This window comes from Mastigoproctus giganteus, chromosome 5, assembly GCF_048544385.1.
Source record: "Mastigoproctus giganteus isolate SK-2022 chromosome 5, ASM4854438v1, whole genome shotgun sequence".
Classification (NCBI taxonomy): Eukaryota; Metazoa; Arthropoda; class Arachnida; order Uropygi; family Thelyphonidae; genus Mastigoproctus; species Mastigoproctus giganteus.
This window is the reverse complement of record NC_143579.1, coordinates 96,984,172-97,010,999: the sequence shown is the minus strand read 5'-3', so window position 1 is coordinate 97,010,999 and position 26,828 is coordinate 96,984,172. Positions and strand designations below refer to the sequence as shown.

The 26,828-nt window shown below is 36.8% G+C and overlaps 1 protein-coding gene across 1 annotated transcript in view; it reads left to right on the top strand.

Annotated features, from left to right (window-relative positions):
• The window catches only part of LanA (laminin subunit alpha), a 1,178,005-nt gene that overhangs the window by 562,876 nt on the left and 588,301 nt on the right, over positions 1 to 26,828 (top strand). Inside the window, exons 28-29 of the mRNA XM_090374120.1 lie at positions 17,685 to 17,803; positions 24,969 to 25,080. Of these exons, the coding sequence (XP_090230246.1) occupies positions 17,685 to 17,803; positions 24,969 to 25,080 (231 nt within the window). The remainder of the gene's footprint in view (positions 1 to 17,684; positions 17,804 to 24,968; positions 25,081 to 26,828) is intronic.

Here is a 26,828-nt window from a genome sequence, read left to right as displayed (position 1 = left end):
TGAAGGCAGATTACGAGAAATCTTTGGCAAGAGATGCAAAGAAAAACAGCAAAGAGTTCTTTACTTATGTAAACTCTAGAAGGAAGGGGATGAATCAGATTGATCCACTTGATATCGATGGGTCAACTGTTGATGATCCTGCTCAGGTAGCTAACAAACTAAATGAATATTTTGCATTGACAATCACACATGATGAGTTATTCAGCGAGGGGAATGCCAGAGGTGCATTCAACTCTGGCAGTAAGCTAGATAATCTTGTAATAACTGAGAGTAAAGTGGAGGAGAAATTGTTGAAGATAAACACAAGAAAGGCACATGGGTGGATGAGATCTATCCAGTTATATTAAAGGAGGCAGCAAAGGAAGTAAGCAAACCCTTAGCCATAAATAATTATGAGAGCTTCCATGGACTCAGGTGAGGTATCCACAGACTGGAGATGTGCAAATGTGACCCCAGTTCACAAAGGAGGATCAAAGGCTGACACAAGTAATTATAGACCTGTGAGTTTAACTTCTGTTCCAGGAAAATTAATGGAGGCACTGGTTAAAGAAGCACTGCAGGATCATCTAGACAAGACTTCAGTTATAGCTCAGACACAGCATGGTTTTGTTAAGGGGAAGTCTTGCCTGACCAATTTGATTGGATACTATGATGCAGTCACAAAAGAACTGGATGCAGGGAATAACTTTGATATTATATACTTGGATCTTAGAAAGGCTTTTAATAGGTTTGCACATGGAAGACTGCTGTACAAATTGGAGCAGTGTGGCATTGGAGGCAAATTGCTGCTATGGATAAAGGGGTGGTTGAGGGGAGAAGACAGAGTGGTAATCAATGGACACTGCTCATCGTGGACTAATTTTATTAGTGGAGTCCCTCAGGATTCAGTGTTGTGTCCATTATTGTTTTCTGTATTTATAAATGATATTGATGATGGTATATCAAGCTTAATGTCCAAGTTTGCAGACAAGACGAAGGTTGGCAGGGTTGTCAAGGACACTACTGATACTGCTGCTGCAGCAGGATCTGGGAAAGGTTGAGCAGATGGGCTGAGAGGTGGCAAATGAAGTTTAACATTGACAAATGTAAAGTTCTACATATGGGAAACAGCAACCCCAGAGCAACGTATCAACTCTGTGGTACTACACTGACAGTGGTAGAGAATGAAAGGGACCTGGGGGTGGTTGTGCAGGCAGATATGAAGTTCTCTGAGCAGTGCAGATGGGCTGCAAGAGTAGCTCATGGTGTATTGTCAATGATATATATTAATTTTTCTAGCAGGGATAAGGAGGTGATTATTCCCTTGTATAAGGCAATGGTCAGGCCACACCTAGAGTACTGTATACAGGTCTGGAGGCCTCATTTCAAGAAGGATGTAGAGCTGCTAGAACGAGTACAGAGAAGGGCAACAAGATTAGTGAATGGAACAAAGGGGTGCTCTTACGAAGAAAGGCTTAAATTTTGCAAATTACAGTGTCTGGGGACTAGGCACCAGCGAGGTGATCTGATAGAGGTGTATAAAGCCTTGAATGGTTTGAGCATGCTCAATGCTGATGGGATTCTTCCTCTTGCTCAGAAAAATCACCTGAGAGGGCATAAATTCAAATTGAGGAAAGACTGATGTAGGATAGACCTGCGGAAATTTGCGTTTAGCCAGCGGGTGGTTGGTTGGTGGAATAGACTTCCATCCCTTTTCGCGGAAGTTGATAGATAGCCTAAATAAGTTTAAGGCTCAGCTGGACAGGTATTTCGAACGAACAGAGGGGTGAAGTGGAAGTGGTTTTTTTTTTTTTTTTGCTGATGCTGCATAAGCTTGCTTTCTTGCATCAAATGCCTCTACTAATGCTAACCACTGACCTTGTTTGTTTAGGTTAAGTTATGATCATTCTCTTCCTTTCCCCTCTCTCAATGCTCTGAGACGTAGCAGGCACACTAGTATTTGTCAACATGGAAAGTGGTTACAGCAATTAAGAGTATGCAGACATATACTTCATGTATGGTAAAGCCAACGGCAATGCACTCGAGGCTGCATGTTTGTACCAAGAAGCTTTTCCCCACCGAAGGCAGCTCAACAGGCACACATTCATTAAGATACATCAATGCCTTAGAGTACATGGGTGCTTCGCACATGGAGTACAAGAAGTTACACCCAGAAGCATAAATGTTCATGAAAGGGTGTTAGAAAGAATAGAAGAAAATCCAGGAATTTCGACAAGGAAGGTTGATCTCTTAGTGTGTACTGAGTCATAGCAGTGTGTGGCAAAATTTACATCGCCAGTTACTGTACCTGTACCATATCCAGCTTATATGAGGTCTCAGCAATACAGACTACCCTCCCAGAGTGCTCCCATAGTCAGTGGTGAATCTTAACAGAAAATGTGCATTTTGTCGAAAATGGTTATTTGCGGACTGATGTTCACTGGGACCATTTTTGCTTATTTTAGTTTGTACTTTTCACCTTTAAATTATTGACCATCATTTTTGAAACACCCTGTATACATGTTTTGCTAAGAATGAAAATGTTGAGTTGCTGTAAGAAATGATGGGGCGAATAGGAAATCTCATTTTATGCAGTTTTCCCTTACTGAAAAGTGCTGGTCAAAAAGTCCCATCAGCTTCTGGAAGGCAAATTGTTTTCCAAAATTTATGTTAAAATTTAAAAATTTTTTTTTTTTTTTTTTTTTAGTGTTTTTAATTTATTTTATTTCTGTAATCATTTTGCATTAATTTTATTTCTGTAATCATTTTGCATTAATTTTATATTTGTTTTAATTTCTGGAGAGTGTCATACTTCAATATGCTAAGTGTTCTACATATATTGAGATAAATTTCTGTTATTCTTCCACAAATATTTAAATACAACATAGAGTGTATTGAGTATTGTAACTCTGTTTTATATTAATTTGTCATTGTGTATTGAACCTGGTATAATTATATTAAAAAAACAAAAACAAAGTGGTGGCCCTTAATGGTTCTTATTGTGTTAAGTGAGACACTCAATGTTTGTAACTTAGAACGCAAGTTAAAATTGCTATATGAGAAGATGATTACACATTTATAATAAATTTCTGAGAAAAAGAGAATTGTTTTGCAAATAATGGACATGTGGCAAGATGATGGGGAAAAAGAGTAGCCTTGTGCAGGCAAAGTTTTTATGGCTCCAGCTAATAGAGAAGTTTTCTTAAATTTTTGCTGCTTTATTGACTTAAATTGGCATATTAAATTATTTTCTAGCAGTAGCTTTATATTCCTAGTTATGATACTTAGTTTAATTTGTACTTCGCTAGAGATTTTGTAGGTTATTACTTAGTATCAGTAAGGTTATCTAATCCACGTGTTTACAAGTTTTTCTAGCACTGGCGAACGCTAAGTTTTTATTTATATTTAGCAGTTTTATTGACTTAATTGTTATATTAAATTATTTTCTATAAGTAGCTTATAGATCTAGTCAAGCTCCTTGGTTTATTTTGAATTTAGATAGTGTGATTTTGAAAGTTAATTAATACTTAGTGTCCGTAGATTTACTGTTCGTAACTTGCCACCATTGTTATATGATACAACATATATCCCGAACTAGATAGCGTAAGGTTTAAGATAAAACTAGATAGCAAAACACATAGCATGGTATTAGAAATCTGTTAGCTTTAGCTTAGTATAGTATAGTATAGTATTATCAATTAATCAGTAAAATTTATTAATCTTGTAAAACTTCATTGTCAGTTAAATTGTACTTTTTTAACTAAATACATATAATGACTTAGATTTTACAAACATAACATTATTAATTGATACCTTGAAAGGAGATACGGAAGTTATATAACAAAACTTGGAGATGATATTGGAAAAAAAAAAAAAAAATATATATATATATATAGTGTTATAATTGCATAGGGATATAAATTTAGGGTTATAATTTTAAATTGAAATTTTATTTGAAATTGGATCAAAATTATTACTCAGACCAGAGCAGCAAAGCAAAAGGCTCAAGCTAATGGGAGTACTGTAGTTCAGGGGAGAACTGAGGATGGCAGTTTTCCTCTGAATCACAGCCTTTTAAAATATACTGCTTGTTTGATGTTTGTGGACAATCAGGGATAGGACATGATATTGCCAAGGAGAATGTCTTTGTGCGTGTGCAAGATGTAAGGAGTGTGAGGAAATCAGGCTACAACTCAGCATTGTTATGGCTTAGGTGAGAGCTTGAAGGATCTGAATTGAGGGGGCCCATCAAACTCTCAGCTGCCCACATCAATGCCAGAGCTTGCAAGCTTGCACTTGAACATCATGCAACACAGTGGCAACCCCGAAGGCAGAATGTGCTGGTCCCACAGTAACTAGCAGTTGTTGATGATTCTATTGTCAGGGAAACGGGGAACATATTGGGCAGAATTACTTAACAAGAACAGGTCACTGTTGAAAAAAAGTCGTGAATTAGGGTTCAATTTGAAAGTGTCTGTTATTCTTCCCAGACATGATAGACACGATAGGAGGGAGTATATGATGAGAGCCTTGTGGATCAATTCGGCCCTGGAGAGATTTTGCAAGGCTCAAGGGGTAGAATTTTTCTAAGCCTGGTCTGTGCTTGTTAACAGGAGAGACTGCTTCTACAGAGATGGGATACACTTAAATATAGAGGGTGCAAGAATATTTGCTGATGCTATTGAGACAGTGTTAGGTGGGTTGGAAAACTGCTAGCTTGGGTGAATACATGGACTAATAGATTAAAAGTAGATGTTGGCAGAAGTGAAAGTGATTTTTGCCCTGCTTCTATTGGAATGAGCAGCAGCCTGGAAAACAAGATGCAGAGGATTTCAGAGACTGCTGAGCATTGCATTACAAGTAAACAGAGTAAACAAGTAAACTAAGAGTGGCTATGTTAGGGTAGCTAAGAATAGGAACAGGTGCATGTATACTTGCATGTACACCAATTCTAGGAGTTTGGTGAATAAATTTGAAGAATTTGAGGTGTTGGTCAAAACATCAAAGGCAGATATTGTTGGGATATCAGAGACATGATGTCACACAGATATAAGGAATGCAGAAAAGGAATTTGAGGAGTACAATGTGTACAGGAAGGATAGACAGAATAGGAAGGGAGGAGGGGTTGTGCTATTAGTTAAGAAACACACAAAATCCAGGGAAGTACAGCCAGTCGACATGGCTGGACAGTGCAGTGTCGAGAGTTTGGTGTGACACTGTGAAAGCAAAATTGAGAGCAGGAGTGTTTTATAGGCCTAATGACTCTGATGAGTATAATAAACAACCGTACAGGGGAATATAGTGGGCCAGTAAATCAGAATGTCTTATAATGGGGGATTTTAATTTCCCAGATATTGTACAGGGAAATTTACTGGCCCACTATATTTCCCTATTGACTGGAATTTGTGGGTTTGTCCCACACACATTAGCAAGTCTCTTGTGGATTTATTGGATGATTGGTTTCTACAGCAGCATGTTTGGGAGGCAACTGGAGGGAATAATACTCTTGATCTGATTATCAGTAGTGATACTTCATGCCTTAAGAACTGCAGATAAAGGAACCTCTCGTTGGCAGGGATCACAGTGTGCTGAATTGGAATTTACTCAAAGAAGTGTCTACCATCAGGAGTAAAGGGAAGGGTTTTTGCTTTTGTAAAGGTGACTGCGGAGGTCTGAGACAGTATTTAAATTCTATATGGTGGGACCAACTGATGATGTTACCAACAGCAAATTGAAAATGGGAAGCAATGAAAGAATTAATCTTGGAAGCTTCTAGGCTTTTCATACCAAGTAAGAAATATTGTTCAAAATTTAGGCCTAAATGGATGTGAGATGAACCAATGAGACATGTGGCAGAGAAGAAAAATGCATGTAATACATACAAATTAATGGGTGACACGGATGCCTATGATCAGTGTAAGTTGGTCTGTATCCAAGTCACAAAGGAGATTAGGCCGGCAAATGCAAATTACAAGAAATCTTTGGCAAAAGATGCAAAGAAAAACAAGAAAGAGTTCTTTACCTATGTAAACTCTAGAAGGAAGGGCATGAATCAGATTGGTCCACTTGATATCGATGGTTCAACTGTTGATGAGCCTGCTCAGGTAGCTAACAAACTAAATGAGTATTTTGCATCTACATTCACACATGATGAGTTATTCAGGGAAGGGAATACCAGAGGTGAATTAAACTCTGGCAGTGAGCTAAGAGCTTCCCTGGACTCAGGGGACGTACCCATGGACTGGCGTGTACAAATGTGATCCCAATTCACAAAGGAGGATCAAAGGGTAACACAAGTAATTACAGAGCTGTTTGTTTAACTTCTGTTCCGGGGAAATTAATGGAGGCACTGGTTAAAGGACTGCATTATCATCTATACAAGACTTCAGTTATAGCTCGGACACAGCATGATTTTGTTAAGGGGAAGTCTTTTGTGACCAATTTGATTGGATACTATGATGAAGTATTGGATACTTTGATGTCATATATTTGGATCTTAGAAAGGCTTTTGATACTGTTGCACATGGAAGACTGCTGTACAAATTGGAGCAGTGTGGCATTGGAGGCAAATTGCTGCTATGGAAAAAAAGGATGTTTGAATGGGAGAAGACAGAGAGTGGTAATCAATGGGCACTGCTCTTCATTGAGTAACATTATTAGTGGAGTCCCTCAGGGTTCAGTGTTGGGTCCATTGTTGTTTTCTGTGTTTATTATTGATATTGATGATGGTATATCAGGCTTAATGTCCTAGTTCATGTGTCCAAGTTAACATCCAATTTGAAGCGTCATTTGTCTGTGGTGAACTGGAAACATCTGACCATGTTATCCTGGATTGTCAATGTTATTTGGATGTCAGATCTAAATTGGAAATTATCAGTTGGTATTTTAGAGAAAGTGCGACTCTGGGTTCTGTTCACAGATTTCGCATATTTGCATATTTTAATGACTTCCCGAGTGAAGTACAGTCTGTCCTCGTATAGCACGATAGTTGCGTTCCTAGAAACCCTCATGCAATGCAAAATCATGCAATATAAACAACAGGCCCTATGGGAAAAGTAGGGTTAGGTGCCGACCACCCAAGATTGAACACACATTTGGAACCAAAACATTACCAAACACAATAAATAATCGGGTAATTTTAATCGTTATAAAATACGTAAGTATTTTATAACGATTAAAATACGTAATAAAAATAATATTATATTATAATAAAGTATTTTTTACGAATAAAATACGTAATTTATTCGTAAAAATTTATTATATTAAATAAAATAGTCGTAATAAAATACTTACGTATTTTATAATACGTAAGTATAAATTATAATACGTAAGTCGTAATAAAATATTGCTAATGCTTTTGCTTCTATCGTAAGAAACTTGCTTTTTGTTTGATTTTCTATCCAAAGAGATGACAGCCGTTCCATCTCTTCCAATTCTTTGTGTCTTAATCTAATGGATTTTAATTACACTTTGAGTTGTTCCCACTATGAAAGTTGTTTTTATTTTCTCTGCATTCTTTGTAATTCTCGACGTTGCCTCATTTAGGTCTGTAGCACGTGCAATATCACATGGTCTTTCATTTCGCTCAAAGCGTTTCACAATTTCATATTTTTTCTCTATCGACAGAAGCGGACTGGCCATAAGCCTTACGGGGGAAGCCACGGTGGGCCGGAGGCCTGTGTGATTTTGGCCATAAACCGTAGTACGAGGCCACTATAAATTTTCCCGGGTAAGAATTTTTGACCCAGTCCGCCTCTGTTTATCGGTATTGCTTATTTTTTTTCTCTCTGAATCTGCAGTGTCTTAGCCAGGACGCTTCCTTTTCACACCTTTTAAGTATTTTACTAATTTTTAGGGAATAAAGCACAATTACAAAACGAGGTGGCATGCTTGATACACATAAACAAAGCTGCGCGCGTGTAGCAACTGAATAAATAACACCGTAAAGGCCGCATTACACTATTAACACCTCACATTTTACTAAAGCACATTTCTAGGGGTTACTACCATAAAACAATAAAAACAATTTCCAGTTGCGTTTCTGCTAGTGGAATCTGTTATAAACTGGTAGTAAACTCCATCTAATTGCATTTGCGATTATATCGATAGCTGGAATTGTGTTGGTTTTTACGTTATTATGGTGAAATGTGTTTCCCCTTCACTGATATAAAACACATAAATACATTTTCAGAATCTTCTTCATTCCTATCGCGTTGCGTTCATTTGGGGTGATTCCGCATTCGACTGCCATTTCTTGTAAACACAATGGCGAATCGTGTATAAGCGAATTTGGTTCGTGTTATATAAGATAATGTTCCCCTATTTATAAATCGTGTATGATCGAATTCGTGTAATGCAAACACGTGTTATACGAGGACCGACTGTATTTAGAAGACGGAATGCTAAATAGCGGTGGCCTGCTTCCTCATAGAAGGGATGGGAATCCATCTGATTAAGATTTTCGGATAGGAAGTATAAAGTTCTGTCACTTGAGGCCTATTGGGCAAATTGAATGTTCAAAAACAAAAAAAGAAAGGGAATTTTGTATTGAGCTGTTTTCATTGTCTATACCAATTCACTATAAATAACTCTGATTCGGTTTACAGCACAACATTGTAGTTGATAGCCACGAATAGGCTGCGGCCTATGGAGTGGCCTTTAGCATTAATGGCATCTAAAATGTAAATGTACACATTTATGTAATTTAAAAAAAAAAAAAAAGGTATTTCTTGACAGTGGAAAATTTTGTATGGTCATTATGTGTACTGGCATGTTAGAGAAAGTACTAGGGGTGGTAATATTCTTGCCCTCATCATTACTAATAAATCAGATGACATTGTAGAACTTAAAGTGGAGGAACCATTGTCAGGAAGTGATCATGCAATTGCTATTTGGAAGATTTTCTTTGACATCTGTGAATTGGGCAGTTTGCCGATGAGTTTTTTTTTTGTGGCTGTCCTGGCAGCAGAAGCTTTTATAGAGTCTTTTCTGAAAATGGCAGAGGAAGAAAGTTTTCCAAGGATGAAACTGGTCTTAATTGGACGTCAATCCCTCGTAAACCACTTGCATCACGACGCATAATGGCTGCTCCTTGTTTCAAATCTAACAAAAATCATGTTACAGTTATGGTGCGTGCAAATGTAAATGGACAGCATGTTTTACCGTTGTTGCTTATTGGGAAATCTAGAATCCAAGATGCTCTCAAGGTGCAAAGTGTCTACCAGTACAATATAAAGGAGAGAAAAATGCTTGGATGAATTCCGTTTTTTTTTTGGATTGGCTTAGCCAAGATTTTATTCGAAGTGTGAAGAGGCATAGAGAAAATGAGGGTAAAGTTTTGTTTATTGTCAATAATGCACCATCCCACCCTCCTCTTGAAAAAATGAATTCAGTTCATTTTTCAATTGACGATAACTTCATTGTCAGGTTTTTACCACCAAATGTTACAGACTTGTTGCAGCCAATGAATCAAGGTGTTATTGAAAATCTTAAAAAGATGTACAAAAAGCAATTCTTGCAGCACTTGCTGCTACCAGAGGGAGATGAAGAAAGCATGGTTGAGTTTTCAAAGAAGCTCAACATTAAGGATTGTTAGCAGATGCCTGGAACATGTCAGAGAGAAATCTGAAAAAGGCATGGCATAATCTTTGGGGTGCTGCTGAAGAGAATGTCACACATGCAAGATTTGAATGAAGACATAGGTGAGATTGTAACTTTATCTCAAGGGATTCCCGGGTTTTCTGAGTGTGGGCAAGATGATGCAGAGGCATGGTTAAACAGCGACGCTGATGATCCTGGTTATCCATATTTTAATCAAAGAAAAAATTGTTGCATTAGTCCAGGATGAAGAACATGTTAACTTTAACCAAGGTGTTTCTGATGACGAAGAAGGAGAGGGAGTGGGCCCGCTCACATGGAGGCCTTCACTGGCTAGAAACTTCAATGACATGGTGTCAGCAACTGTTTGAATGCAGTTCTATGCAGATATTGCTATTGAAGATGAGAGATCTTGCCACGAAAAAAAAAAAGACAATCTTGTATGGTTCAAAGAAATATTCGAGATTACATATTTTAAAAAATATAAACCTTCCCAAGATTCGTTATACTCTTATTTGTGTGCAGTTACTTGTGTTTACTTATTTCTGTTTATGTAAAAACAAGAAAAATTTTTGATTTATTGTTGAAACCATGTAAAACAATTAGGGAAGTTCAAAATAACTGTAATAAATAATATACCTTGTTTCTTCAAAATGTTTTGATTATTTTTTACAAACCATTTTGTAAATCATTTATTTTTTATAATATGTCATATTTCAAAATATAGTAGCAATAATCTTGTGTACAATAATTTAATTGTAGGCCTAATTACACTTTGTTTTGTATAAATTGGGTATTCTCATGTATGTTTGATTATCCGAACTACAGGCACTCGCTGGCTTATGTAATACTCAATTTATGGAAATTCGACTTTATGTAATTTTTTGCTGGATGCTTACTTAATGGAGGTATCGTGAAAATATCACAAAGTGAACCCAATAACACATTATTTTTTTGGTAATTCATTCCAAGACCTCAGAAGTTGAAATTTTTGCTATATAACTAAGCTATTTATCTCTCTAAATGGTCATTTTTAGAATGGAAATTGCACTACATTTTAATCGTTATCATATATTCTGTTATAAGAATCAATTTTGAATGCCTTTATGATATTTTTCTAGAACAAGTTTCTGGAGGTCACTACCATAAAAATAATAAAAACAATTTTCACTTTCCAATTTATTGAGCTTTTTTACTTGCAGCATAATCTATTATAAATTAGTAGTAAATGCGATCTTATTGCATTTGCGATAATCCCGATAACTGGAATTGTGTTGGTTTTTATGTTATTATGGCGAAATGTGTTCCCCTTCACTGAAATCTTCAATCATATAAAAAAACATAAATAAATTTTCAATATCTTCCCTTCATTCCTACATGTATTTACTTATTACAATTGTGAAGGGAAAGCAACCAACAGAAAGTGCAAGTGGTGGCAGTGCTAGGAAATGAAACAAAATTGATTTAGAAATGAAGATGAAAATGATTAAGTGCAAAACAGGACAAAATTTGTCATCTATTGCGCAGGAATTAGGTCTCGCTGCTTCAACAGTGAATATTATTTTAAAGGACAGTGCACATATAAAAGAACATGTTAAAGGATCAATGCATTAAGATCAATAGTGATCACAAAACCACGTTCAGGTGCTATTTCGAACATGGAAAAGCTATTAATAATATGGATGAAAAATCAGATTCAGAAGCCAGTGCCCCTGAGTCTAATGGCCATTCTAAAGGCAATAAGTATTTATGAAGTACGATGAACTCCAAGCCAAGTTCATGGCAAACTACGGGTGGTTTAATAGGTTCAAGCATCGTGCTGGTTTCCAAAACATTGAAGTATGTGGTGAAGTTTGCAGTGTTAATTCTGCAACTGCAGAGAAATTTTGTGATATGTTGGAAAAAAAATCCCTTCTAAATCTCCACCACCCACAACTTTTTCAGTGGCGTACTTATCAGCTGGAGAGTTAATTCTGGCAACGATGTTTGAAAGGTAAAACTTGCTGACGTTACGCCCGTCTCCTCTCTCTTTTTGTAAATTTATAATTTTGAAATTTTGTACACTTCTGTAATTTTTCCTGCACATGAGATAAAAAAAAAACAAAACTGAATAAATAATTCTATTTACATGGTCAGCACACATAGTTGTGAGAGCTGCATAAGCATTTAGAGGAAATTCCAGCTTACGTACAATTCAACTTACTTAGAGTTCTGCGGAATGCAACCCTTGTGTAAGTTGGGGAGTTGCTGTATTTGATTAACCGAACCAATCTTGGTTTCAATTAGTTCGGATAATTGATGTTCTACTGTATTACATTAGGGTTACCCAGTAAGTAATTACCTATACTCATGTGTATTGTGTCTGTAAATTGCGTGTGTTCTCTAGTCGAGTTGCCTGTTTTGTTGGGTGAAAAAAACCTGTTTCTTTGGAAAAACCTTACTATCCAGGCTCGAGACTGACTAACTCAGCCACAGAGTGAAAAAGGCCCATAAAAATTCTTCGTCTCATCGATGGGATTTGAACCTGGACCTTTTCCACTCGGTATGGGAAGGATGGTGACGATACCACTGTGCCACCCACTCAGACTGAAAGTGGTGCATGTGGGAATAAATGATTTGCTCAATATCTTAATTAATATCTTTGAATCACGAAAATCAAACTTGACTTAATTAAGATATCATGTGATATCTTAATTAAGTCAAGTTTGATTTTTGTGTACAGCCAAGCCAATGTTTCGTGATTGGTGGAAGAAAGTACTGCGCTGACTGTGAACACATTCAGGCAGAGTTTTTTTTGGCTGATGCTACATAAGCTTGTTTTCTTGCATCACGTTTCTAGTACTACATCTGCCAAAAAATCTAAATAATAATAACAAAACTCCTTCTCATATTATTTCCATTGTCAAGACGTGTCTATTGAATTTGTCCACGAATTTTTCTAAACTCTCCACCTCAACCATCCTTATGGACAACTTATTTCAATTAGCATTAGCATTAGCATTAGTAGAGGCATTTGATGCAAGAAAGCAAGCTTATGCAGCATAAGCCAAAAAAAACCACTTCCACTTCACCCCTCTGTTCGTTCAAAATACCTGTCCAGCTGAGCCTTAAACTTATTTAGGCTATCAACTTCCACGACAAGGGATGGAAGTCTGTTCCACCAACCAACCACCCGCTGGCTAAAGGCAAATTTCCGCACGTCTATCCTACATCTGTCTTTCCTCAATTTGAATTTATGCCCTCTCAGGTGATTATTCTAAGCAAGAGGAAGAATCCCATCAGCATTGAGCATGCTCAAACCATTCAAGGCTTTATACACCTCTATCAGATCACCTCGCTGGTGCCTAGTCTCCAGACACTGTAATTTACAAAACTTAAGCCTTTCTTAAGCCTTAACTTAAAACTTAAGCCTTAACCCAAAACTTAAGCCTTTGGTGGTTGAGGAGGAGAAGACAGAGAGTGGTAATCAATGGACACTGCTCATCGTGGACTAATGTTATTAGTGGAGTCCCTCAGGGCTCAGTGTTGGGTCCATTATTGTTTTCTGTATTTATAAATGATATTGATGATGGTATATCAAGCTTAATGTCCAAGTTTGCAGATGATACAAAGGTTGGCAGGGTTGTCAAGGACACTACTGACACTATGCTGCTGCAACAGGATCTGGAAAGGTTGAGCAGATGGGCTGAGAGGTGGCAAATGAAGTTTAACATTGACAAATGTAAAGTACTACACATGGGAAACAGCAACCCCAGAGCAACGTATCAACTCTGTGGTACTACACTGACAGTGGTAGAGAATGAAAGGGACTTGGGGGTTATTGTGGAGGCAGATATGAAGTTCTCTGAGCACTGCAGACGGGCTGCAAGAGTAGCTCATGGAGTATTGTCAATGATATACAGGAATTTTTCCAGCAGGGATAAGGAGGTGATTATTCCATTGTATAAGGCAATGGTCAGGCCACACCTAGAGTACTGTATACAGGTCTGGAGGCCTCATTTCAAGAAGGATGTAGAGCTGCTGGAACGAGTACAGAGAAGGGCAACAAGATTAGTGAATGGAACAAAGGGGTGCTCTTATGAAGAGAGGCTTAAGTTTTGCAAATTACAGTGTCTGGAGACTAGGCACCAGCGAGGTGATCTGATAGAGGTGTATAAAGCCTTGAATGGTTTAAGCATGTTCAATGCTGATGGGATTCTTCCTTTAGCTCAGAAAAATCACTTGAGAGGGCATAAATTCAAATTGAGGAAAGACAGATGTAGGATAGACGTGCAGAAATTTGCCTTTAGCCAGAGGGTTGTTGGTTGGTGGAACAGACTGCCATCCCCTGTGGTGGCGGTTGATAGCCTAAATAAGTTTAAGGCTCAGCTGGACAGGTATTTTGAACGAACTGAGGGGTGAAGTGGTAGTGGGTTTTTTTTTTTTTTTTTGGCTGATGCTGCATAAGCTTGCTTTCTTGCATCAAATGCCTCTACTAATGCTAATGCTTTCTTTGTAAGAGCACCCCTTTGTTCCATTCACTAATCTTGTTGCCCTTCTCTGTACTCGTTCCAGCAGCTCTACATCCTTCTTGAAATGAGGCCTCCAGACCTGTATACAGTACTCTAGGTGTGGCCTGACCATTGCCTTATACAAGGGAATAATCACCTCCTTATCCCTGCTAGAAAAATTCCTATATATCATTGACAACACACCATGAGCTACTCTTGCAGCCCGTCTGCACTGCTCAGAGAACTTCATATCTGCCTGCACAACCACCCCCAGGTCCCTTTCATTCTCTACCACTGTCAGTGTAGTACCACAGAGTTGATACCTTGCTCTGGGTTTGCTGTTTCCCATATGTAGTACTTTACATTTGTCAATGTTAAACTTCATTTGCCACCTCTCAGCCCATCTGCTCAACCTTTCCAGATCCTGTTGCAGCAGCATAGTGTCAGTAGTGTCCTTGACAACCCTGCCTACCTTTGTATCGTCTGCAAACTTGGACATTAAGCTTGATATACCCTCATCAATATCATTTATGAATACAGAAAACAATAATGGACCGAACACGGAGCCCAGAGGGACTCCACTAATAACATTAGTCCATGACGAGCAGTGTCCATTGATTACCACTCTCTGTCTTCTCCCCCTCAGCCACCCCTTTATCCACAGCAGCAATTTGCCTCCAGTGCCACACTGCTCCAATTTGTGCAGCAGTCTTCCATGTGTAACAGTATCAAAAGCCTTTCTAAGATTCAAGTATATAATATCAAAGTTATTCCCTGCATCTAGTTCCTTTGTGACTGCATCATAGTATCCAATCAAATTGGTCAAGCAATACTTCCCCTAAACAAAACCATGCTGTGTCCGAGCTATAGCTGAAGTCTTGTCTAAATGATCCTGCAGTGCTTCTTTAACTAGTGCCTCCATTAATTTTCCTGGAACAGAAGTTAAACTCACAGGTCTATAATTACTTGTGTCAGCCTTTGATCCTCCTTTGTGAATTGGAGTCACATTTGCACATCTCCAGTCTGTGGGTACCTCCCCTGAGTCCAAGGAAGCTCTCATAATTATGGCTAAGGGTTTGCTTACTTCCTCTGCTGCCTCCTTTAATATAACTGGATAGATCCCATCCATCCCGGGTGCCTTTCTTGTGTTTATCTTCAACTATTTCTCCTCTACTTTACTCTCAGTTATTACAAGATTCTCTAGCTTACTGCTAGAGTTGAATACACCTCTGGCTTTCCCCTCGCTGAATAACTCCTCATGTGTGAATGTCGATGCAAAATATTCATTTAGTTTGTTAGCTACCTGAGCAGGATCATCAACAGTTGATCCATCGATATCAAGTGGACCAATCTGATTCATCCCCTTCCTTCTAGAGTTTACATAAGTAAAGAACTCTTTGCTGTTTTTCTTTGCATCCCTTGCCAAAGATTTCTCGTAATCTGCCTTCGCCTGCCTAACCTCCTTTGTAACTTGGTTACAGATCAACTTGTATCTATCATAGGCTTCTGTGTCATGTGTTAATTTGTATGTATCCCATGCATGTTTCTTCTCTGCCATATGCCTCATCAGTTCATCTGACATCCATTTAGGCCTAAACCTTGAACAATATTTCTTAGTTGGTATGTAAAGCCTAATAGCTTCCAAGATAAGTTCTTTGAATGCTTCCCATTTTGCTTTTGTTGTTGGTAACATCATCAGTTGGTCCCACTGTATAGAATTTAAATACTGTCTCAGTCCATCGTAGTCGCCTTTACGAAAGCAATAACCCTTCCCTTTACCCCTAATGGTAGTTACCTCTTTGAGTTAATCCCACTTCAGCACACTGTGATCACTGCCACCTAGTGGTTCATTTATCTGCAGATTCTTAATGCATGAAGAATCACTACTGATAATCAGATCAAGAGTATTGCTCCCTCTTGTTGCCTCACGAACATGCTGATGTAGAAAACAATCATCCAATAAATCCACAAAACCTTGCTAGTGTGTGAGTGACCAGCCCCCAAATTCCAGTCAATATCTGGGAAATTAAAATCTCCCATTATAAGACTCTCTGATTTACTGGTCCGCTCTATTTCCCTGTACAGTATCTTATTATACTCATCAGAGTCATTAGTTCTATAGCACACTCCTACTCTCAATTTTGATCTCCCAATGCTTATGTCACACCAAACTGACTCGACACTGCACTGTCCAGCAATGTCGACTGGCTTCACTTCCTTGGATTTTATGTATTTCTTAACTAATAGCATAACCCCTCCTCCCTTCCTATCCATTCTATCCTTTCTGTAGACGTTGTACTCCCCAAATTCCAGTTCTGTATTCCTTATATCTGTGTGACGCCACGTCTCTGATATCCCAACAATATCTGCCTTTGATGTTTTGAGCAATACCTCAAATTCATCAAATTTATTTACTAAACTCCTAGCATTGGTATACACGCAAGTATACATGCACCTGTTCGTATTCTTAGCTACCCTAACACAACCCATGTGTTTACTTGTACCGCAATGACTCCCGGCAGTCTCTGAAATATCCTGCATCTTGTTTTTCAGGCTTCTACTCATTCCAATAGAAGCAGTGCAAGAATCTCTTTCACCTCTGCCAGTGGCAACTGTTAATCTATTCGACTTTGTCTCCCCCCAAGCTAACAGTTTTCCGACCCACCTAACACTGCCTCGATAGCATCAGCAAATATTCTTGCACCCTTTCTATTTAAGTGTATCCCATCCCTGTAGAAGCAATCCCTCCTGTTAACAAGTACAGTCCAGGCTGAAAAAAATTCTACCCCTTGAGCCTTGCACAATCTTTCCAGGGCCGAATTGATCGACAAGGCTCTCATCATATACTCCCTCCTATCGTGTCTGGGCAGAATTGCAGACACTTTCAATTTCAACCCTATTTCACGGCTTTTTTTTCAAAAAGTGACCTGTACTTGTTAAGCAATTCTGCCGGTCTCCTACTCTTGATATCATTAGTGCCAACGGTTACAACTATATCACCTTTTGTGCCCTTAAAAGATGATATCTGCTCTACAACGTCATCAACCTTTGTCCCTGGCAGACATACCCTGGTCCTGTTCCACCTATCCTTTTTACAAAGCATGTTCCCCGTTTCCCTGACAATAGAGTCACCAACAACTACTAGTTCCTTTGGGACCAGCGCATTCTGCCTTGTGGGTTGCCGCTGTGTTGCGCGACGAAATATTTCACTATACACTGCATGAAGAAAACTTCATAAGATGTGGTCAGTTACTAGGTAAGTACATAGTTAGCTAGATTAAGTTAATTGTTTTGTGTTGATTATACTAAAAAAATTTAGATCAATTATAAATAGGCTAGCAATATTGGAATTGTCATATACTTCGTAATATGTATATTGAAATGAACATATATACATATTGTGCTGTCACTCTTACCTGTGTATATCTAAAGCCAACGTACTGACTGTGAGCTGTTTGATTGGCAGTGCCACAGGGAAATGAGTGAGCCCTTCATTTTTTTCTAATATTTTGTTGCTGGAATCACTGATTTTTATCATTTTGCCTTTTTATTTCTACTGCATTTCATACGGCTGTAAAGAATGTAATATTATTGATCAGTGCCGTGTCTTTCTTTTAGAGAGAATTTCATCACTTGAGTGGAAGAGAGGTAACAAGGGAGCAGCTGATGATGATTCTTGTTAATCTGAAAGGCTTCTTCATTCGAGGGTCATATTTTCAGCCATCCTTAGAAATCAGGTATAATAAAAATATATATTCTGCTTCTTTAATTATTGATTCTTTTTCCTCCCCTAGTGATTTGTTTATGCTAACAGAAAGCAAAGAGAAGTAGAAAGGAAATAACAAATAAGAAAAATTTTCTTATTGTGAGATAAGTGTATATTTATTTTTACTGTATGGTTAATGAAAGATTAATTGATATTTTTCTTTCTTTAATCTGCTGGCATGTGATTGCCATATTCCTGTTTAGCAGAGGGGATGAAAGGCATTGTGATTTATAGGCTAGATCAGTGGTCTCCAAACTTTTTTTTTTTTGGTTGCACACCATTATTTTACTTAAAAGTAAAATAATGGTGTGCAACCAAAGCGTGCACCCCGGAATAAAAAAATAAATACAGTGTATATAAGTTTAATATATATATATATATATTTTTATTTTTTTGGTTTTTTTATAAATCATTTACATGGAAGGCATTATATCTAAAATCACATATAATTTTAAAAGATCACAAATAAAAAATACAAAACAAAATTAAATCGAAGTTCAAGTTCAAAATGCATGTACTTGAATGTGTGTGGTTGATGGCATGATCAAACAAAGCTGCATATTGATGTATTAAAAAAACATTTATTTATAATTTTTATTTTCAATTACATTTTGAAAAACTTAAAGTTTTCATAATTGATAAATATTGATTTATTGCAGATTATCTCGCGCACCTCACTTTGGAGGCTACTGGGCTAGATGAACAAATGTGGTATCAAAATGATACCACATTTGTTCATAAAATAAATATATATATATATATATATATATTTTTTTTTTTAAAGTATGGGTATCATTTTGATATATATATATATATATATGAAGTCTGATTTCATGTAAAATCTTGCATAAAAATAAATTACATATAGAGAATAATTAGTTAAATGAGCAAAATCAGGTTGCATTCCGTAATGTAAAAGGAAATGACCTAGTCCCATTTTAATGTACAATTTTGTTACATTTAAACCATTAATTTCACATTATTTTATTGCATTTTAAATAAAATCAGTAAATATATTTTTTTTATAAAATAAGAGATCAAATCAATGTTTTAAATAATATACAGAATAGCATTTATATTTAAAAAAAAAAAAAAAAAAAACCAGAAACATTGGCTCAGGTGTATGAGATGATCAAACTGATAGTAGAGATTTTACATAGTGATTGATGGTGTTGTGATTGCATGTGCATCTGTTGTTCAGGGTCATCAGTGTTGGAGTCCAAGTGTGACACCAAATGGCTGATATCAAGGGTGACATGGGGTTGTCCTTATCAAACAGCATGAGTGGTTGTGAGAGTGTGTTAGAGGCTGAAGGCCTAGGAGAGTCAGCATGGTCATGGTGGAGGAACAGGTGGAATGGAAGTGGAAAAGGAAGGCCTCTTGGAATTGAAGAAAATCAGTCTGTTTTGCTTTTATTTCTTCAGCTTAAATCTCCTTGTGGGATGCAAGCAGGTTCTCTAATCAATAATTTATCTGCAGGGCTTCTATCCATATGTATTGCTTCTTGTGCATATTTTTCAGTATTTGAAATAAAGGTTGCTATGCTCATTAGAAATCACACATGCTATCTTAATTGGCATGTCTGATTTCTTAGTCAGCCTCCTACTCCTTCTCTCCTTGTTCTTCAGTGATCATGTTAATGAAGTCATCCACACTCAATTCTTCAAGATAATCTATCAGTTCTATAACATTTGCATTATCAAGGTCTGAGAAGCCCTCTCCACTGACCTTATTTTCTTTTTCAACAACTACAAATATGCATCATATTTGTTTCTCTACAAATATGATGCATATTTGTAGAGAAACAAACCACTCATGCTGTTTGATAAGGACAACCCCATGTCACCCTCATTGATGTCAGCCATTTGGTGTCACACTTGGACTCCAACGCTGATGATGCTGAACAGCAGATGTCACTACAACACCATAAATCACTATGTAAAATCTCTCTACTATCAGTTCCATCACAAAGGAAATCCTTTGATTGATAAAGTCACAAACACAATCTTTGCATAGGAATTTCCAAGTACAGTTCATGGTAGAAGACTTCCAGCTCATGCTGCCAGTGTTATTAACAGCATCCCTCACATTGTAAGATTTCCACAACTATTGAATGGTTGTTTTACTGCTGGGATCAGTATTGAGGAGTAAGTGCACAACACTGATGTTGAGGTTGATATTATTGAGGGCTTTATGTGTTCAGGAGCCTTCTACAAAATGGGCAATACCTTGAATACATGGTTAAGTTCCAACAGTACTGCTTAGCCTCCATGGCAAAATGATTAGTAAACTACCAGTTCTCAAACACCTGACCAGTTACCCATGTCTTCCTTTTAGCTGTCCATTGAACAGGGAATATGTTCTTTTTCCGAATAAGTTCTTAAAATGAATTGAAGGAGCAGCAGCATAAACTTACAGTCACATGCTACAACAACCTGTGTGTACATCGAGAGAGTCTTCTCCATCACTGGATTGTTCACCTTTTTTGCTTCTTTTCAACAAGAGGAGTTGTATACTTAACAGAACTTTGCATCTTGTCATACGGACATGCCCAAGTTGTAGGATGGCCATGCACAGATGATTCTTCGCCTGCCTCATGATTCAGTATTTCTAATTTCTGGTCAGATGTTAGGGTTCTTCTCTTTTACTTTGTGGAAAAAGGTTAGATGAATATAATGTAGGGTGCTTTGAAGTCATATTACTGGAGAAAAATGGATGCTGGGGTAAAGAAACAAAGGTCCATAATAAGGCTAAGGTATAGTGTTGTGAAACAAAGTTCAGCTAATCACTGCACCACTCTACAATAGCCAACAATAACACTTAAGTACCCCTTGATCACTATGTGGTTAACTGCATAAGGCAAAACTTTGCTTCCATAAGTGGAATTCCTTATAGAAGTAGGGCCCTAGCATAAGAACAAAATTGCACACTCTGAAGTCATATATTGAGAACACTCGCCCCCATATGTAGTAAACTACAGTCAGACCTTTGTGTAATAAAATTGATTGTTTGCTTGGAAAATTTCATTAAACCGAAATTTCTTTATAAAGAAATACAACTTTTTCAAGAATGAAAAATAATTCAACATTCAAAAAATATAGCAAAAGGTGAGAAATAAATCAAGAACTAAGTGGGAATAAATAAATTTTTTAACATTTTCAAATGGTTAATATATTAATACCTGCATACATATTAAGATATTCATGATGTGCACAGTATTAATACACTTAGATTATTTTGTAAAATACTTGGTTATTTTTTGTTGTTCACTGGATTTTAGAGTACATCATTCATAAAAATGTTTGCCTTTGTTTAAATACTAAAATATCTTTTCTGGAACATTTTCTTCACACTGAAGGCTTCAATGCAGAGTTTTAAATGCTGTCCACATTTCATGTTTGGAAAGTTTAATATCTTCTTTGCCCTCATTTTCCTCCATCTTTGTCATTGATATTGCCACTAGTTCTTTGAATATTGTCCAAAATGTTGGAATCTCTAGGATATTCAGCTTCATCATTGTCAGTTCCTAAAAATTAGTCAAGAACAATTTCTGCACTGGTCAAACCTCTCATTTGGAGTTCATCCCAAGATTGCATGATATTTATTAGTGTTCATTCCTCTCATTGATGTTAATTGGCATTTTAGTAAAACCTGCTTTTGTGAACAATTCTTATTCATTGTTTCTGTTACATCTTGACTCCAAACTTTTGCCAACTCTGATATGTACATCTGCAAATTTATAACATAATCTTTAGGTTAGTTGGTTTCTATTCCCATTATAATTCTTCTCCATATGCATTGTTTGTAGTACCTTTTCAAATTTTTGATAATGCCATGGTCCCTTAGCTGCAGTTTAGACATGGTATTCAAAGGGAAGGAGACCTGACTTACAGGTCCCAACATGTCTAAATACGTTTGGACATGCCTATACCTGGTTGTGCCTATACACAAAGAAAGTATTACGTCTATTGCATATCCATGGAATTTGTAGCAAAGAGAACAATTCTTACTGTTTATAAAAAAGTTGCTACATGATAGGTAAAGGTGTTTATAGGTTACAGTGCAAGGGCAACAAGACCATAATGCTCCAAGGCAGTTTGGAATTTTCAAATTAGCAGCAATAGTACTCCAAGAAACATGATGAATTTTGGAAACATCAAAATCTATGCAGAGCAGTGTAATTGTTAGCACATGTCAAAGTTTAATAAATACTTTAAACTAGAAAAAAATCACAATTCTAAGCTTTGTAGCATCAGTAGTAGTCAGTTTCCCATGCTAGCATGTGGAGACGGAAATCGATCTCGTGGCGAGACTCGCCTGCGCTTCTGCTACTGTCAAAGAAACTCCAGGTGTGTTCGACTGTGTCTGCCAATCCATGCTGCGTCGGTGTCACACAGGCATCACGTCTCATGGTGGAACCTTCGAGCATCTGTTGTAACATCATGAAATGCATCCATCTCGTACTCCATTGTTAATATTATGTCAATAAATGTTTACCACTAATTACTGTCTTGTGTCATTTCTGCTTCTTGTGCCTCTGCTACTACTTTCCCGTGACGTTTCCGGTTATGGGTTCCTATGCAATTCACATTCCTTTAGATGTTACCTACCTCCCCTAAACGTTTGTACCAATATTTTTGAGACACCCTGTAGATGTAAACACATTACAAAACCCTATCTTGGATGCTGATGAAAGTAATTTGACCGTTAGAAGTATACCTTAATGGAGGTTTCACTGTATTTGCTTCTCACCATGGCTGATATATACAGAGTGATTCAGAGGAATAGTAAATATTTTTGGAGGTTACAGTATCGATTATTCTGAGTAAAAAAAGTTCATATAAACATGTGTCTAATTCTCAATGGATACAAAGATACAGCTGTTTGAAACTGGCATGCACAAAGCCATTATGAGAGGTATTAAAGGACAATAAATGACTTGTTTGTATTTATTTACTTTTTGAATGATACAAAACACAAATAATTGAAACATTTTTTACAGTTCACAATAAATATTCGAAAATACCACTGCCAATCTCAGTGCACTTTGCAACTCTTATGGTAATATGACGTGTTTTCCTTCTGAGGTTTTTTTGGCATTCCTTTATGAGGGCAGCAGAATCCAAAATGCGAGGTTTTCGTCTCTTGTATTCACCTTTCAATTTTTATACAAGAGAGCAATTCATCTCTTGTATTCACCTTTTCTTTGTATGCTGCACTTTTCATCCATCCCCACAAACAAAAATCTAACAAAGTGAGGTCTGGAGACCTTGGTGGCCAATGAATGGGACCACCGACTTCAGCTGATCCATTGTTCAGGGAAAGGTCAATTACATATTGTATCACCAGACTGGTATGATGTGCAGGAGCTCCAGCATGCTGAAAGTACATACCAATCCTTGTAGCCAAGGGAACATCCTCCAATAGTAGTGGCAGTTCGTTTTGCAGAAATTCTAGGTAAATGGACCCTGTATGATGATTTTGTAACACAACAGGCCCAATAAATTGTGTCGATGATACTGCACCACACTTTTTCCGAGAAGCTATGTGGAAGATTTGTTTCTACAGTGGCATGTGGATTTTCATCTGATGACCTATGAGAGTTATGGGTGTTGTTGATACCATCATGGGTGAAAGTAATTTCATTGCCGAACAGTATTAATGGAATTATTCGGCAATTAGCATTTACCCACCGACAAAATTCCAATCGCTGAGCGTCATCTCCTGGTTGAAGGTGTTGCACCTGCTGTGTTTGAAATGGATACAAGCCGTGTTCACGTAATGTTTGACATACTGTTTTCTGTGGAACACCACTACACGTAGAAATTCTACGTGTGCTAATATTAGGACTACGTTCTACCGACTGAAGAATGTGTTCTATTTCATTCATATTATGTTCATTTAGAAGAAATATGAGCACTGGGAACTGTACCAGTCTCATGCAGTTTGGTGTAAACATTAGTAAATGCTCTTGAATCCGGTATTCTGTGGTTAGGAAATCGTCAATGATTTCCTACTCTCTGCAAGCAGCAATAGCACTTCTACCACAAAAACCATAGACAAACACCATATCGGCATATTCAGCATGTGTGAAGATGTGCAGCATTCTTAACAACACTCCTAACAATAAACAGCATCAGGTGATAACTGCTTCTTGGTCACATCTGATTCGGGGAGCTGTGCATGCCAGTTTCAAATAGCTGTATCTCCATATCCATTGAGAATTGGACACGTTTATATGAACTTTTTTATTCTGAATAATCGATACTATAACCTCCCAAAATATTTACTATTCCTCCTGAATCACCCTGTATGTGTGTGTGTGTGTGTGTGTGTGTGTGTGTATATATATATATTTTTTTTTTTTTTTTTTTTTTTTTTTTGAGATCATTTCAAATATTTCCAGTTATATACAAATTGATTTTAAATCTTCCATTAAGTGCTCCCATTTCTTATCTATGTTTACAAATAATTGGAGACATTGTTTATAATAGATGGAAGCACAAAAATAGGAACAAGAGTTGTGCCTTTTAGGCACAACCCTTGTTCCTATAGTTCCTCTTGTTTGATTTTGGATTACAAAAGCCAAAATTTTCTACAATTCAATCACAGAAGTTGATGAAATTGAATCAAGGGTTTATATAATTATTATTGCATAAAAAAGTGATCTATGATTTTTTTAATGAATTTTTATGATTTGTACAATTGTTTAACTTTTTATGAATTTTTAATAACCTTTTTTAATTTTTTGAAATTCTGGTTTTAATTTTTGATGCAGTTTCACTCTAATTCTGGGCAGTCCAGTGAAAAAAAAAATTAATATTTAATAGCATTTATATACAGTTTCCAATTTTACAAATTTTCAAAACTCTCCAAAAAGCTCATTGAGAATTCATTGTAGATAGTTTCTCCTTTGAGAACTCTAGCAGATCACTCACAGACTAGAGCTTGCACATGTTTGTTGAATACCATCCTGAAAGAGTTAATGCCATTACTGAAATCTGCATTGAAATCTCAGTAAGTGTCAACCATATTTGTATTAGAGAAAAATTGCTTTTTGTTCAGTGTTATTTTAATTTCTTTCAATTGAAATGTTTATGCTAATTATTTTTATAATGAAGTGAATATTTTTCTAGACTTGGTCATGTTTTAATGGATGTAGCAGATGAGTTGGTTGCAGATGTTCCTCAAGCTTTAAGAGTTGAGCAGTGTCAGTGCCCTCCAAATTATAGAGGTACATCCTGTGAAGTAAGTAGTCATGTCTTTAAATGAAACATTTTCTTTTTGGGTGTTATCCATCAAGAAATACACTATTTAAACAGTTTATACACCACAGTAAATGATTTTAATAAACAAGTATAATATTACAAACCCTTTACCAGGTTCTTCTTCTTAACATACATTAATTAGTCAGAACAAGGATGAAAAATTAGCCTTTTTCCACCTCTCTTAAGACATGACATAAGCAGTTGGAGAAAGGCTAATTTCTAATCCTTGTACTGACTTATTAATTCACGTGAACAAGAACCTAAGGATTTTAATGTGATGCTTATTTATTAAAATCATTTATTGGGGTATAAAGTGTTTAAATAGCTTACTTGTTGAAAAGTAGATTGTTTTCGCATTTGTTTTCGCATATTAGTTGTTTTTATAGTTTTTGCTTAATTGTGTGTTTATTATCCACTACTTTTAAAAACTTAAAAATTTTAATGGAAAGTCTGAACAGATTTAGCATATAAATATATTTTGAGTAAAAGGCAATACGTGAAATTAACAATTAAAATTAGATTAAATTGATTATAACCCTTTACTTCACATTTTATTCCTTTCTGGAATGAGTTCCCTGAACATGACTGGATCCCTGAATAGTAAGTTTATTCCTAGACAAGTGAATTTTCAAAATTTCTTCACGAAATTTTGAAAATTTGCAAAAAAAAATTTATGAAAAAAATTTATAAATTTTGTACATAATTATTAATTAGAGTGAAATTATTTCAAAAATCAAATGAGAATTTAAAAAATACAAAAAGTTGTAAAAATGAAACTTTTTTTTATTTGTTAATCTGTTTATGAATAATTTTAGAAACACAGATTAAGAAATGGCAGTATATACTGGAATATTTCAAGATAGTTTGTCCATAAACAATCATGTTATTTGAAATGTAATTGAAAATTTTTACAATAGAAGCCCTATTAGTCGTCCTCTGGTTAACCAACTTGCTGAATTAACCAATGCACCCCTTCCTTCCCTCCCTCCCTCTTTAAAACATACTGTCTGATGTCCACGACACATTACTCTTTCTGGATAATACTTCTTCAGTCCCATTTGTGAGGAACTCAAAGAAGTGAGTGTAAAGGCTGTGCTTTTATTTTACTCTTTGTTCCACTCACCAATCTTGTTGCCCTTCTCTGTACTCTTCCAGCTGCTCTACATCTTTCTAAAATGAGGCCTCCAGACCTGTATGCAGTACTCAAGGTGTGGCCTGATCATTGCCTTTTACAAGGGGGACAATCACCCCCTTATCCCTGCTAGGAAAATTCCTGTATATCATTGACAAGACGCCATGAGATACTCTTGCAGCCTTTTTGTACTGCTCAGAAAACTTCATATCTGACTGCACAATTATCCCCAGGTCCTTTTCAACCTCCACTATTCTGAGTGTAGTACCACCCAGTTGCAACTCTACTCTGGGGTTACTGCTACCCAAATGCAGTACTTTTCATTTGTCAATATTAAACTTCAGTTGCCACCTCTCAGTCCATTTGCTCAACTTTTCCAAATCCTGTTGCAGTAGCGTACTATCATTACTGTCATTAACAACCCTGCCAACCTTCATATTGCCTGCAAACTTAGATATTAACCCTGATTATACCTTCATCAGTATCAAATACCGAAACGAACAATGGGCCCAACACTGAACCCTGGGAGTACTCCACTAATAACATTAGTCCATGAAGAGTGGTGTTCATTGATAACCACTCTCTGTCTTCTCTCA